This window comes from Passer domesticus, chromosome 13 (genome assembly GCF_036417665.1).
Source record: "Passer domesticus isolate bPasDom1 chromosome 13, bPasDom1.hap1, whole genome shotgun sequence".
Classification (NCBI taxonomy): Eukaryota; Metazoa; Chordata; class Aves; order Passeriformes; family Passeridae; genus Passer; species Passer domesticus.
Genome location: NC_087486.1, coordinates 6708363 through 6722265, shown reverse-complemented (window position 1 = coordinate 6722265; position 13903 = coordinate 6708363). Strand labels below are relative to the sequence as shown.

General features: G+C 53.1%; 1 protein-coding gene across 3 annotated transcripts in view; it reads right to left on the bottom strand.

The window, feature by feature from the left end:
• FLT4 (fms related receptor tyrosine kinase 4) overlaps window positions 1-13903 on the bottom strand; it is a 57424-nt gene that overhangs the window by 33780 nt on the left and 9741 nt on the right. For 2 of the 3 annotated variants that reach the window (XM_064387745.1, XM_064387744.1), the window contains exon 2: window positions 2296-2392. In XM_064387745.1, the coding sequence (XP_064243815.1) occupies window positions 2296-2392 (97 nt within the window). Of the gene's footprint in view, window positions 1-2295; window positions 2393-3887; window positions 4010-13903 lie in introns of those variants that run through there. The other variant, XM_064387746.1, reaches the window with a different exon arrangement.

The following is a 13903-nucleotide window of genomic DNA, read 5'->3' as shown; positions in this document are numbered from 1 at the left end:
CTTGTCCCAAGGCCTGGCACGGGCTCTGGGCACCAACGAGGCTTGGTGGGCTGCGGAGCAGGAGCAGGGCAGCAGAGCTGGGGATGTCTGAGGTTCAGGCTGCTGCGAGGGAGCCTGAGAGCACAGTTGGCTGCATGGCTCTCACGCTCGGTGGGTGAAGCTTGAATGGTCTCCAGGGAGTCTCACACAGGGGTTTTGAGCTCATCTTTCTGCTGAAGCACTGCTTCAAGCAAGCCTGTACTCCTGGCTCCAGGGCAGCTCGAAGAGCAGCCAGAGGACATTGCTCTCAAGAGAAGACCAGGGTCAAACTGAAGTCACCTTCAACATGATGCTCAGCAGGAAATCCCTGAATCCTGGATTTGATTTTGTATTTATTTCTGCCCTACCCTGCTCCACCACCCTCTCCTTTGCCTGTTCTCTTGGTGGTCTGCATGTTTTTCCCTTCAGCTCCCATTAACACAAGCCAGGTCTTCCCAGGGTGGGCCATGGTCCAGAGAAGAGGTTGGAGAAGCAGCTGGGTGTAATTAGAGATCCAGGGACCAGGAAAGATTTACTCCTCATTCAAATGAATAAGTGTCCTGCAGTCAAAGTCCTTTCCTCAAGACAGACAAACACAGGACTGAGAGCTCAGAAGGAAAAGAGGAATGCTCTGAGCCATGCAGGAGATACTGAGACTTATCTATCTGCAGATGGTGTGAAGGACACTGCACAGCCCCAAGGAGCACATCTGGGACAGCAGGATGCAGGGGCAAGGAGCAGCCAAAGAGCAATATGGGCAGAGGGTATGTGGGTTTTAGTGCTGTCTGAAGATGGTCCTGGGCTCTTCAGCTAGCCAGTTCAGTCTTTCACAGCTGCAGAAGACACTTTCTTTTACCACACCTCTAACTTCAATATGTCCTTTAAACTTGGCTCAATCTATAGACAACAGTCTTGAAAGTGCTTTCTGTGTCCCCTTCTGGACTCCTGTGGAGAAAGGGTCTGCCCTGATTCTAATCTCATTCAGAATATCCTCACTGATTCTCACCTCTTCCAAGGTTTTAATAGAGAGTGTCAGTTCCCACATCTCTCTGTGAAGAAAAGTACCACAGCAGAGCACTGGAATCCCCAAACTCCCTTCTCTTCCTCTGTGCTCCCACAGTGGCTCTGTGGCTGACCACAGCCCCCACAGACAGTCACGGACAGATCTCCAACTCACACATTTCCTAAATCTCAGCACTCATGATGGCTCCTCAAGTCACCGGATGAAAACAAGCCCACAACAACTCAGATTCCCAGACCAAGTGAAAGCAGTTCAGTAATTAATATCAACAACCTTTCCTCTGTCCTTCTCCCTTGGTTATGAACTGATTCACAAAGGAAAAGCAATGCCATCTGTTCCAGGAAAAGTTAAATATGTTTGTGACAAGACATGAACACAATGCCAGCCAAGTGTTTGCAGTAATTGCTCTGTGGTTATATATAACACTGAGAAACACCCATCTGAGGCCCATGCTGAATTTAGATCCCCACTGGACCCAGCATTCAGATCCCAAGCATGGATCTGTTTTCAGCTGCTGAAGGGAAACTCCAGGAAAACTGACCTTGGGCAATTCTCCCACTTGTTTATGGGGGCTTTTTTCTGCTTTCTGAGACAGGAGACAGTTCAGAAAACATGCACAGCCAAGTGTCCCAGCACAGATAAATCAGCTCAGACACAGCACCTTCTCAGAGCCACAGTGCCCAAAACAACCAGAGATTCTCCAGCTCCTCTCGCAGTTATTCACCTGGCCTGGCTGGGGCTTCTTTTCACCCACATATGTAAAGGGAGAGCATTAAATCCCTTCTTCCTAGAAAAGCTGGAGGTCTCTCATAGCCACCACTCACTGCGGCCTTGCCTTCTCCCATGGATATTTCTCAGTGTCCCCCAAATGTCCCACTAGATTTAGAAACCTGAACTTCAATCTCAGTGGCCCCAGTGAGGTGAGAATAAGCAACATCAGAGAAAGACAAGGAGAGTCAGGAAGACCAGTTTCCCTGAAGAGCTTACAGCAAAGCTATCAAATTACACAAAATGTTTCTTTATCTTTCTTCTTCTCCAAAAGACTAGAGCAGAGGTTATCACTGAATCCTCTGAGATGTCTTTTGCTTCTTTTTCAATTAATTAGATTAATTCACACTTGGGGGATGTGGAAGATTTGTAGTCAGACATGCTAATTTGCTGGAGTACTGCAGCCAAGGTGTTCCTGGTGGGCTCCTCTTGCCTGGTCCTCCAACCCTCCCCAGGTAAAAGTAGACAGAGCACTGGCTGGTGCCTACCTGCAGGTGATGGTCAGCGTGTCCTTGGCGTTGATGACGTGCTCCTCCTCGGTGATGCTCAGAGTAGGAGGGGTCATAGAATAGCTGCTCACCAGGTCTGTGGAAAGAAAGGAGAGAGGGGGTGATGCAGAGATCCACGAGCCTGCCCCCAGTGCTGTGGGCAGCAGGTATCCTGGTGCCACCAGCCCAGAGAGGGGCAGAGGCTCCAGAAGCCAACATCTCCTTGGGGTCTGCTCCTATAAGGTAGCTAATGCTGGCTCAGTGGGACACAATAGATTTTCCTGCAGCCCTCCTGGCTCCAGTGAGCAGATCTTGAGCCAGGGCCAGACAGCCCCTGGGCTTTGACAGACAGCCTAGCAAGCATGAGGGCCAGAAAAGAATGGAAGACCAGAAACTGGGGAATTCAGCTGTAGCCATTCCTCACCAGGTGAATGATATTGGGTTTCCCTGGACCAGGGCTCTGAAATGATCCCCTCTGCTAACTGGAGGGAGTCTGGCAGGCGATTTTTCCATACCCATGTAGCTTTCTGTAATCAGGGGGACAAATCAGGGATGCCCAGATACCACAGTGTGTTTGGACTGAGATGCTCTCTGGAGCAAAGAGGCATTCATGGAATGCCCTTCTCCTGTCTCCTGTGGTGCACTCTCAGGTGCAGTCACCTGACGAGGACCAACCTTAGTGGATTGCAGCAGCCCCCTTCCCTGTACCACCGGACAGGCATTCCAGGAGTGAGATTATCCAGGCTCAGGGACAGGCAGTTAAACATTATCATGCTCTTTTCCCAGCTTTTTTCAGGGAGAGTCTCACTTTTTGTGCGTTTGCATCTCTGGCATGCCAGACACGCACCCTAAGTGAGCTCCTCATGGACAAAACATCTCGAAGTACCGGTTACCCTCAGAGACTACTGTTGTTTTTCATCAGCACAGTGTTGCCAACTGTCATTACTTCATGATCTTTATCTTAAAACTTCAGCTTCTGGAGATGTGAGATTATTCAAAAGAAGTCTTGTTGACTGCAAAAACAAGCAAACCAACCAGAAATAGAGAGGGGGAAAAATGTTATGGAATGTGAGGCTGTGACTCAGGTAGGTGCTAAATGCTAAGGAAGAAAAGAATGCAAAAATATGCTGCTAGCTTGACTTTCTACAAAAACATGAGTTTTTTTGCAACTGTGTTCTGTGTATGTCTGTTTCCTTCCCTTGTAACATATAAACCCGGGTATCAGAGAGATCTGGCAGGGTTGGAGATGTCTCAGGGATGTGGTGTCTCCACGTGTTTCACAAGCAGCTGTAACACTTTTCCTCCAGAACTGTGACCTGAGGACTACAGGTTGAGATCCTGAGGATGAGAGGAAATAGTCTTAGGTTGCACCAGGGGGGGTTAATATTAGATATTAGGAAAAATTTCTACACTGAAAAGGCAGTCAGGCATTGGAACAGGCTTCCCAGGGTAGTGGTAGAGCCACCATTCCTGGAAGTGTTCAAAAGACATGTGGATGTGGCACGTGGGGACACGATTTAATGGTGAACACAGTGGTGCTGTGTTAATGGCTGGACCTGCCGATCTTAGAAGTCTTTTCCAACTTTAATCACCCAATGATTCTAGGAATGTTTCTCTGTGGGGAACCCTGATCCAGAAGACAACCAGCTTCTCCGGCACAGTGTGGCGTGGGGATCCAGGCTGGCGGGGAAGCCACGGTGCCACCAGGAGAGGCTGCTGGGGGCACACGGCGGCGAGGGACGTGCGGAGCGGCACCGCCGGCCTGCCAGGCCCGGCCCGCCGGCCTTGTTCTCCCCGATTGTTCTCCACTTCCTTCCCGCCCGCTCGGCTCTGAGGTGTCCCCACGGCTGCCCCCATGGCAACAGCAGGGTGACAGCCATCTCCCCCGCCATCTCCCGCCTCCCCTCCACTTGCCCACACCGAGGAGTGGCAGCCCAGGCCCAGCTCCTGTGTGCGTGTCCCGCTGCCACGGCCTGTCCTACAGACACCTCTCCCTCAACAACAACAACAACAGCAGCAGCAGCAGCCATCGCTTGTCACTCAGCACACGGCCACTGTGGTCCCTGGGGCTGCGTGGTGCTCGGCCACCATGGAGGACACCCCGCCTTGCGCCTCCAACCTCCCCTTTCCCGAAGGAGGGGATGTCAGATGTCACACAGAAAAAATGTGCCCCGGGGCTGTGAAAATAAATGACCGCATTTTTTATAAAATCCCTTCAAAATGTAAAAAGGTTTATTAAAAAAAGGAGGCGGGGGAAGGAATCTGTCTGCTAAGCTGCGTTTCCTATTAATGCCGGACACACTTATCCCAGTGCAAACACTGCTCTCCAGATGGCCACAGCTTCCCTGCCCATCGTCCCAGGCAGCAGCTGGGGGTGCCTGTCCCCCCACAGTGCTCAGTCCAAAATGCAAAAGATAATGGCTTGCTGGGGGCAGCAAACCTTCTCATCCTGTCTGTGCTCTGGGGCAGCAAGCAGAAAAAAGGTAATCCCCAAAACTCTGGCATGGCCAGCTCCAGGGCTGGCTGCAGCAGGCACTGAATTAGATCTTAAAACTGGCATGGTCCCTCTGCTTGAGCCACTAAATAGTGCCAAGGCGGCAGAAGTCTCTTGGCCAATGCTGTGCCCCACCACCAGGGCTGGGGGGAGCAGGATGGTGGCAGAAATAACCCCCTGCCTCCCTTCACGTGCTGCCTGGTGACCTGTTAGCAAACAACACCAGGGGGTGGAGGGGAAGAAAGGAAAAGTACGATCTGTGCAGGTTGGGGCTGTGGGATTCCTGCAGATGCATCCTGTCCATGGCCCTCCGTGAGTACAACAGGAAAAGGAACCACTGCTCACTCCGAAAGCACCGTGGCGCAGGGCTGGGGACACTCCTGTTGCTGGCAGCACTGCGGGCCCAGCTCTTGTGGCCATCCAGCCTCTTCACCGGCCCCGGATTGCTGGGAACTTTGGGGACTCCCTGCACTGGCTCACACTGATGCCTGGCATGCTGATGCCCAGAGCCATCCATGGCATCCAGGACAGGCAAAGGGATGCACAGACCCATTCCCAGCCTGCAAAATCATCTTCAAAGCCATCAGCTTTCCCTGCAAAAATTCTCTATCACTCTGTGCTTGCCAGATGGATCCACCCCTTTGCTGGCCTTGCCCTTTCCCTCCCTGAGGGAGCATGTGCCCTGCCATGGCTCTCTCCTGCATTTTGCTCTCCCCAGCATTGAACTTGGTGCTGGGTTTGGCCATAAAATCTCTGCTAACCGACACACAGATGGTTTGTGTCTCTGGCAAATCCCAGGGTGCGAGGGAGATGTCTCCAGAGCATGGAGTGTCTCCTCTCCTCTGAGTCCCTCCTTCCCCACCTCCAACCCCTGTGATGCTTTATCTCCTCAGCCCTCCAAGCAGCTCCCGCTTTCTCCTGCACACCCAATTGTGCCCTTGCATGGGGAGAGCATTAATGTAATTAAAAAGGCATGCAGCAGCTCTGGCTTTGTTTTTTCAAGATGGTTGCCGCTTTTTTCAAGCAAGTTGGCAGCAGGATATTAAAATAAACAGAGGGGGATTGATGGGATGCGGTGAGAGGAAGCAGGATCCCACAGCCAGTCACACCTTGTCTATTTCCAGAGAAGCACATTTCCCAGCAGTTTTCTTTGCCTTGATCTAGCAGGACATGGCTCTGGAAGGGGCCAGTCTGCACTGAGGGCTTTCTCCTTCATTTTCAGGCCCCTCTACCTCTTTCTGCACCCTGACACCACTTCTGCTCTCAGTTGCATCCTGCATCCAGGGCACTCCCTGCCTCGTGGGGAAGCCAAGTTCACCCCGGAAAGTGCTATCCACCCCAGGGCATCTTGCAGCCTGACCTCTTCTCTCCACCCTTGGGCATGTGGGAAAGCCCTCCACAGGGCCTGGCTTTGCCTTGCAGTGGCTGCGGATGGTAAATCCCTGCAGAGCAGCATCAGTGCCAGAGGCAGCACTGCCACAGCGTGCCAAGGCTTTGGGACACAGGGCAAAGGCTGTGTGTGGGACAAGGTACAGCATGGTATGGTGCAGTAGGGCACAGCACAGCTCCTGCTCCCCATCTGCTTCCACTCACAGGAAGCCCTGCACCGGATCCTCCCCCAAGCCCCACACACCACCCCAGCCCCTCTCTGCTTCCCCTTCCCTCCCTCTCTGCTGAGTCGGCCCCGCTGACTGATTAACGGGGCGCCTTTCCGGAGAGGGATTTTGTTCACACTCTGTCCTTCTCGCTGACTTCCTTCCCCGGCGCTGGGCTGGATCTCTGCTCACAGCCAGCACATGTCCCCAGCTAACCGGCCCAGCTCAGCTCCTGCACCACACCTTGGGGTCTGTGACAAGGGCTGCAAGATAACATGCACAAAGCAAAGCTGCTCCAGGTGAGGCCTCCCTGCACCCTGCCTAGCCCAGCCTGCCCATCCCAGTGCTGTACTGGGGCAAAAGATAGGCTGGAAGGGAAAAAAGAGAGTCCTTTCCCCAAGCAAAGCTCCCCTGGTCCTTCTATTGCCCCACCTCTCCTTTGCTCTTTTCAGACAAAAATTCCCAGTCAATCTGTCCAACAAAGCAATGCAGGAACTCAAGATTTGGACACTTTCTAAAAAGGAAAATTTTGTTTGTGCCAGTTACTGTGTGAGCAAAGCTTTGCTCCTGAGCAGCCAACAGTAGAATTCTGGTACCTCTCCGGCCAAGAGAGACTATTCAAAAGAGCAGCAGTAGCTAGCACTGGGGCAGAAGGAGGAGAAGCTTTGCTCTGCTCTTTCTGCAGACTTCTTCTCCTGCTTTCCAGGCTGGACTTGTCTGAATTAGCAGCATTTTCTGGCAAAACTGCATGTGCCCCACGGGAACTAACTCTGGCACCTCAGGTGCCATTTCCCCCCCATTCCAGTTACCATTCCACAATTGCCCTGTGCTGGTACAACTCGCTGCCCTTGTGCTGGAGGACCTGACATGTGGGAAGTCCACGTGCTGGAGGCAGAGCCCGGCCAAATTCCCACCTCCAGGGCTGAAGTTCCCCCATAGAGCGACTTGTTCTCATGCACGGGGCAAGCATCCAACTGTGGGTTGGAGCGGCAAAGCGTGAGTGTCACGTCACACAAGGAGCAGGCAGCTGGCAGAGCAGCAGGGGAAATTTGAAGTAGGGCTGTCAGCTCCTCCTCTTCCTCCTCCCAGTGCTCTCCAGCAGGGAGGAAGGCTTGTTTTGCAGAGAGGTGAGATATCACACGAGGCTGAGAAATAAATGTCAGGCTCCAGCCGATGTAGGGATGAAACACCAGGTGTCTTTTCTCCAAACTCACAGTGGGCAAAGTGAGCCCCAAACAATGGTAGGAACTGACACCAAAACAGAGCAGATTCTGCCCAGCAGCCTGTGCCCAAGGACTGCCAGGGCAGAGTGACAGCCACCCAGGCCCACAGTGCAGATGGGAGGAAAACAGAGATGGAAACAGGCTAATGAACAAATGAAAAAAAATAATGATAGAAAACTGAAAATCCCCCTCAAACTATGCATGTGCACAAGGACAAAGAGAGCAGATCCCTTATTTTAGGGGTTCATGGAAGATATTCCCTGTCCCATAACTCAGGATGGGCCCTCAGTTCAGACCTGCCTCAAAAGGGTTAAACAGGGGAGCTGTGCTTCTCACTGCAGGACCAGCCCTCTGATCCCGGTGTTGTGCCAGCCACACAGCTGAACCCACACACCAGGGGCTCACTCAGGCCTTGGGCAGCACCTTTCCCTTCTCATGGTGGGCAGTGCCAATGGCAAGGCGTTGGTCCTTTGGTCTACAAATTTTTGTCCATGGACCTCAGAGCCCTGCAACAACACCTAATCAAAGCGGGGTGGATTTGTAGCCTTATGAGTTTGTGGGGACGTTCCCAAAGCATCAGATCAGTTGCTTCAATTAGGACATGTGTCCTTTCTCAGGGGATAGGAAGAAAAAATAACTGTAGAAACTCAGTTGATACAAACACAGAGGTGACCATCATTATTGGGTGTCTGACCCTTCCTGTCCACCACCAGTGGTGTGAGACATCATCTCTGCCCCAAAACACCTGTGGGCAAGTTGGTGTGTGGAGGTGGGAGCCCCCTGAGCAGGAATCAACAGGAGGGCTGAGGAAGAGGCCACCAGAGGACCACCAGAACTGGTGGAAATGCTTTTCTTAGGGAGATACCCTAAGCATCCTGTGTCTGCAGCGATGCCGGGTGAGGAGGAAGGACATGTGTCCAAACAGACAAGGCATTTGGGGACTGAAGGAACAGGGCTCTCCTCCAGCTCAGCAGAAGCTCTCTCAGGTGAGACCCCAGCCAAAGCATCCCCCTGCCTGGCAGCCAAGTGGGGAGTGGGATGGGGTGGGCAGAGAAAGAAGCAGCATATTACACAACAGCAGCATGGTCACAACACCAGCAGAAGCCACAGCCAGAGCAGCAGCACGGAGGCTGGGCATTCCACCCTGCTTCCCCAGCCCCTGGCTCTCCACAGCTGCACACCCAGCGCCTCTGGCTCTGGCCAAACAGGCCTCAGTCCAAAACTCTGCTGGGCCTCAGTGCATGCACCCCAACAAGTCTCTTTAGCCTCTCATGGCTGATAAACTTTAATTAATTGGTTATGGTTATTTTCTGGTATCTCATAACCACCTGCACTGATGGGTAATGAGGGAAAAAAAGGCACAAGGTCTCTGGGCTCCTTCAGCATTTCATCTTCTGAGCTGGGCATCCATCAGGGAATGGAAACAGCAGCTCAAAAACAGAAAGCACGTTCAAGAGAGATGGGCTGTCCTGAGGAGCAGTTACCCATGTATCCCTGGTCCCTTGGTGGCTCCAGGCAGGGATTTATATCAGGGTGTTTCCGAGCTGGCTGCCCAGGGCAGCAGAGCACGGCTACACCCAGTGCCTGACCATGCTCTCACCTGGCTCTGGACTCTGCTCTGCCCCAGGGTCCTGCCACCACGTCATCCCAAAGCATCCCCAAGCATCCCAAGGAGGGGTCAGCGAGCGCCTGTCTGGGGCTGTTTATCTGTCTGCCGCTCTCCCTGGGCAGGAAGCACTATCTCACCATCGCCCTGCTGCTCCAGCCCGGTTTCCTGCTCCATCCTGCCAGGTTTACCCTGCTTTTTCCTCCTCCCCTCCCCCTGCCCCACGGCTGTCAGGCCATGTTTGCATTTCTGTCTCCTGCCGTCTTTCCTCTCCCTGCCCGTGCCCCCCCGCGCTCGCTCCCGCTCCATCCTCCCCGAGCGGCTCCGTGCTGAGCCAAAGTTAGCCCGTGTCAGGTAGCCACATGTCCGGCCGGGGGCAGCGGGTCAGCCGGGGCCACCCTGCAGACCTCCTGCAGGATCTGTGCTGTCAGCAGCCCCCCCGGGCCCCAGGGGAGCGCCTGCTCGCTGCCCTCGCTGCAGCGAGGGATGCTCTGCACATCACAGGGCTGCCTTCCCCGGCGGCCGCCGGCCCACCCTTTCTGCTGCGGGCCAGGGCTGGCCAGACGCTGCTTTGTTTGGTCCTCCATTGCCTGGATCGCCCCGCGTTTGTTGGCTGCCTGCTCCTGCCCGGAGAATCCTTTTCCTGCCTTTGAGATAGAGGATGCTCGAGCCATCTGTGTGTTTTATTTCCTTGTAGAAACTAACAAGCCGAGGATTGCTTCCTCTCCCTGACATTTCAGAGGGCAGCTCCGGCTCAGCGGGATGCGCAGGGAGGGGAGGGGGAGCCCAGCGCCTTCAGACAGGAACAGGACCTATTCTGTCCGCAGGATTCACTCCCTAAGGGGCAGAAACCCTCAGAGCTACCCAAAGGCCTGTGGCAGCTCCCACTCTGCCACCGCCGGGGCTCTGCAGGAGTGCTGGGTGAGCTGTCCTGCTTAGCATACATAACCAGCCCTCTTCCAGTGGCCCCTATTAACTGCACGGCTAAACCCTTGCAAAACTCAATTAAAATTATCCTCCCACATCTTAAGGACTGTCAGGTTGCTTCTCTTCCTGTTTTAATTTACTTCTTTCAAAATCTCGCCCTGCTCACATTCTCTGCCCCAGCAGGGTGTGATTAACGTGGTGTAGAAGGAGCAGAGGGATCAGATGGCTTTAGGGGACTGATATCAGCAATTAACACCGTTCATTACATCTCTGACTTGAAGGGATGCAAAGGATGGTCCATAGCTTGTGTGAAACGAGTGTTGGTCCAAATCCACTACTTGTCATAAGGTATTGCCAGCACAAATGCATGGCCAGGATGGGCTAGGGACATCCCCCTGTGGGCCCTGGGGCCGGGGATCTCTGGGCCAGTGTCTTGGGAAAGGCTTGTACTGCTGCTCCCTCCAGTTCATCTCTTTGGGATTGCTCAGGCGCTGCCTGACCGTTGCAGGATTCAGAGGTTAATTCCACCCTGTGACTATCCAGGTGCAACCCCAGGGGCTTTGCTGGGCTGAGGTACCTCTGGCAGCAGTGGGTACAAACCCAGGGAGCCCTAAGGACACATCTTTGGCCACTGAGAAGAAGTGGCAGCCCATCAGTGATTAAAGGGAAATGATGGAATGAAATTACAATCCACTGCTTCTTACATCTGTGGAGTACCTGTGGAGTTACGAGGCAGATGACCAAGTACGTCTTCACACAACTCACCTAAATTGTGAATTTTTCCACTGTGGGACATCCACAGAGAGATTCCCAAAGAGAGATAAGCTCCCAGAAGACAAGTCACTACCAGCTCTTACACACCGTGATCCAGGTGGCACATCCAGCTCCAGGAGTCTCTAAACCACCCACTGCCACAACAGAGTGGGTACATCCAGGATCTCCCTGTCCATGCCAGGGCAACATCCCCTTTCTCCAGCTGCCCATGCTGAGGCTGCTGCCAGTCCAGGCAAAGCCAAGACCAATTTCAGCCCCTGGGCAGAGGTTTCCACCCACAGCACCTGGACTTTGCTGCATGAACACAGAGAAAGGGAAAAGCCTGAGCAGCAGTGGAGGGAGACCCTTAGATTCAACATCATCAACTACAGCTCCACCACGAGCCACTTCCAGAGGCTCAGGTGAACTCCTGCCGAACCAAACTGCAGGTGTGCTGTTGGGGGAAGATGGAGTTCAAGCCATGTGAGGCTTCAGCATCCAGCTCTCGCTGGGAGATGAGGAGGCAGAGGCAGCTGACCGGGAAATCAGACAGAGCCCGAGGGTCGGCACTGGGCACGAGAGAAAAGGGCAGTAGCATTTGGAAAGAAAAAACCAAGTCACAGGTTTGCTTTTTCCTTGATGTGTGTGGGCTTAATTGCTGGCCTTTGAAGTTTAACTCTTCCCAGGACTGTTGGCTTATGGACAGACTGAGCAGGACACTAAAAAACCCTGTATTCCACTCAGCACAGGTTTCCCCCATGTGAACAAAGTCTGGGGTTCCCTGCCTGCCTTGTGCCCAGCCGGCCTTGCAAGATTGACTGTGATGGGCTTTTTCAGGGGTCTGCAAGCCCTGCAGCTGCACTGGGAGACAATGTACCGAGTGGAAAAGACCTGCTCCTCCATCTTCATGTCCCTGGAGTCTGCATCCAGATGTTTGTTACTTAGCTGTGAACTGAAATCAACTCGGAGCCCTCAAACCAAACAGCTGCCCTGGAGCTGGCAGTGCCTGTTCTCTGCAGCACAACCCACCCTCAAGTTGATCTCTAGCTGTGAGGCGCAAGAGAAGCTGATTGATAAACAGGGTAAGTGGGGAAAAAATAGTTTTGCAATTAGATGATTATTGTGACCTTGGAAAACCTGCATTAAACTCCCCATCTGCTCTAGGCTCCCTGGAAGGCTGTCACACAGCTCCCATGTACCTCCATCCCTGCCTGAGCCACTGAGGGTAGGGCAGCAGAAACTGGGCTTCTCTGGCTTGGAAAAATGTATACGGATGCAAGAAAGGAGGAATCCTTATTCATTCTAATTAAAGGTACACAGGGAACAAAGAAAATTAATTTAGCCCAGAGTCAATGCAACATGAAAAAGCTATGTTAGATGAGGATGGGTGTAGAAAGTAGGAAGCACAAGCAAAATGCAGGAGGAATTTAAACTTCCTGATTATCAAAGAGGGGGCTTCAAGCGCTGAGTATAATCTAAAAATAATAATAATAAAGCAAAGGGAGGAGTGATCAGGAGCACAGAGAAAGCTGCTGCCTGGGGAGCACGAGCCCTCCTCCCTGCACACCTGCACACGCACACATGAGCATCAGCACGACCCTGGGTGGGGTGGGCACGAGGAGGGCCAGGAAGATCACAGGCACACACTCTTCAAAGGAGAATTAGTCATCAGAGGGAGCGGCAGAGGAAGGAAGGCTCAGGTACGAGGTCAGACACAAGCAGCGAGGGCTCACGGAGGAGTTCTGAGCGCTCGCTGCAGATCTAAGAGCCCTCGGTGCGAGCAGGACGGGAGCTGGGATCCCTGGGGTAAATGCACCTACAGCATGTAGGAGATAAGAAACTTCAACCCTCCACTGCACAGCTCAGCTTGGCTTTCTGCCATTCCTGAAAGCAGCCGGAGCTGCCCAAACCCAGGGCCTTCCCTGATGTGGTTAGTGAAATCTTACTCTGTTCTCTGCAGAATCCCCAGGAGGGGTGGGCTCTAAAGAGCACAGCAAAGCTCTGCCCCAACACAGGATTTTTCTGGGCTGCACCTCAGCCCTGGGTCAGCCATCCCATCTGCCCCTTGCTGGGCAAAGAGACTTGAAGATGCAGAGAGTCAGGGCAGTGGAAGAAAGCCTGGCCCTGTGGGGCTGTCCAGGGCGTTAATGGCAAGTCACAGATGCACACACTCTCAGTTTCTCTTGGCACAGAGCTGTGACCACAAGCCAGGACGCGCTGCAGCGGGAGATGATAATCATCATCTCTGAGAGCCAAAGTGTATTGGGGCATTCGCGTCACTTGAGATTAGCTGGCTGTTAACATCTGCACAGATTTCTCTCTCCACCTCCACATAACACCCCTTGTGCAGCTATGAAACTAACTTAAATCCCTTCCAAGAAAGGCTGAGTTGGAAATGTCACACTTTGTATATCACAGCACAATTCCTACAATGAAAGGCCCAGCCTAAATGGCACTAGAGGACTCTGGCACTCTTGGAAGGCCAATGAGCTAAACCTCCTTCTTCTGCTTTTTAAAAATAGCTTACACACAGGGTGACCAAGCTCCACAAACACGCAGTTACTCTCTGTTGGTGCGCAGAGGCTGACTGTTGTTTTCCTGCTCCAAGGTGCTTCCCTTGCCACGCAGCGCAGTGGGAAGAGCACGCAAGCGGACGCGCAGGGAAGGAAGCGTTTACACATGCTAATGACTTCCAGCCAAGGAGCACAAGTACCAACAGGGAAACGGTGCTAAAGAAACAACACGCCACTTCCTCGCCTCTCCATTTGGTCACCATGAGGTACTTGATGCTCAGAGCTGTGGGGTGAGGCTGGTGATGGCCTCTGCAGCCCCCCTGAGAATTCAGGTGTGGATAAAGGAAAGACACATTGGCTCAGTCCACAAATGCAGGAGAAGCTGTTTGGGAGTAGGGGTGTTTTGGCACCATACTGAACCAGAGGGGCCAGGAGAGACATTGACCCCTCCCCACTCCCAGAAATGTGGGTCTGGAGGCCAGAGTCCTTCCAAGTGC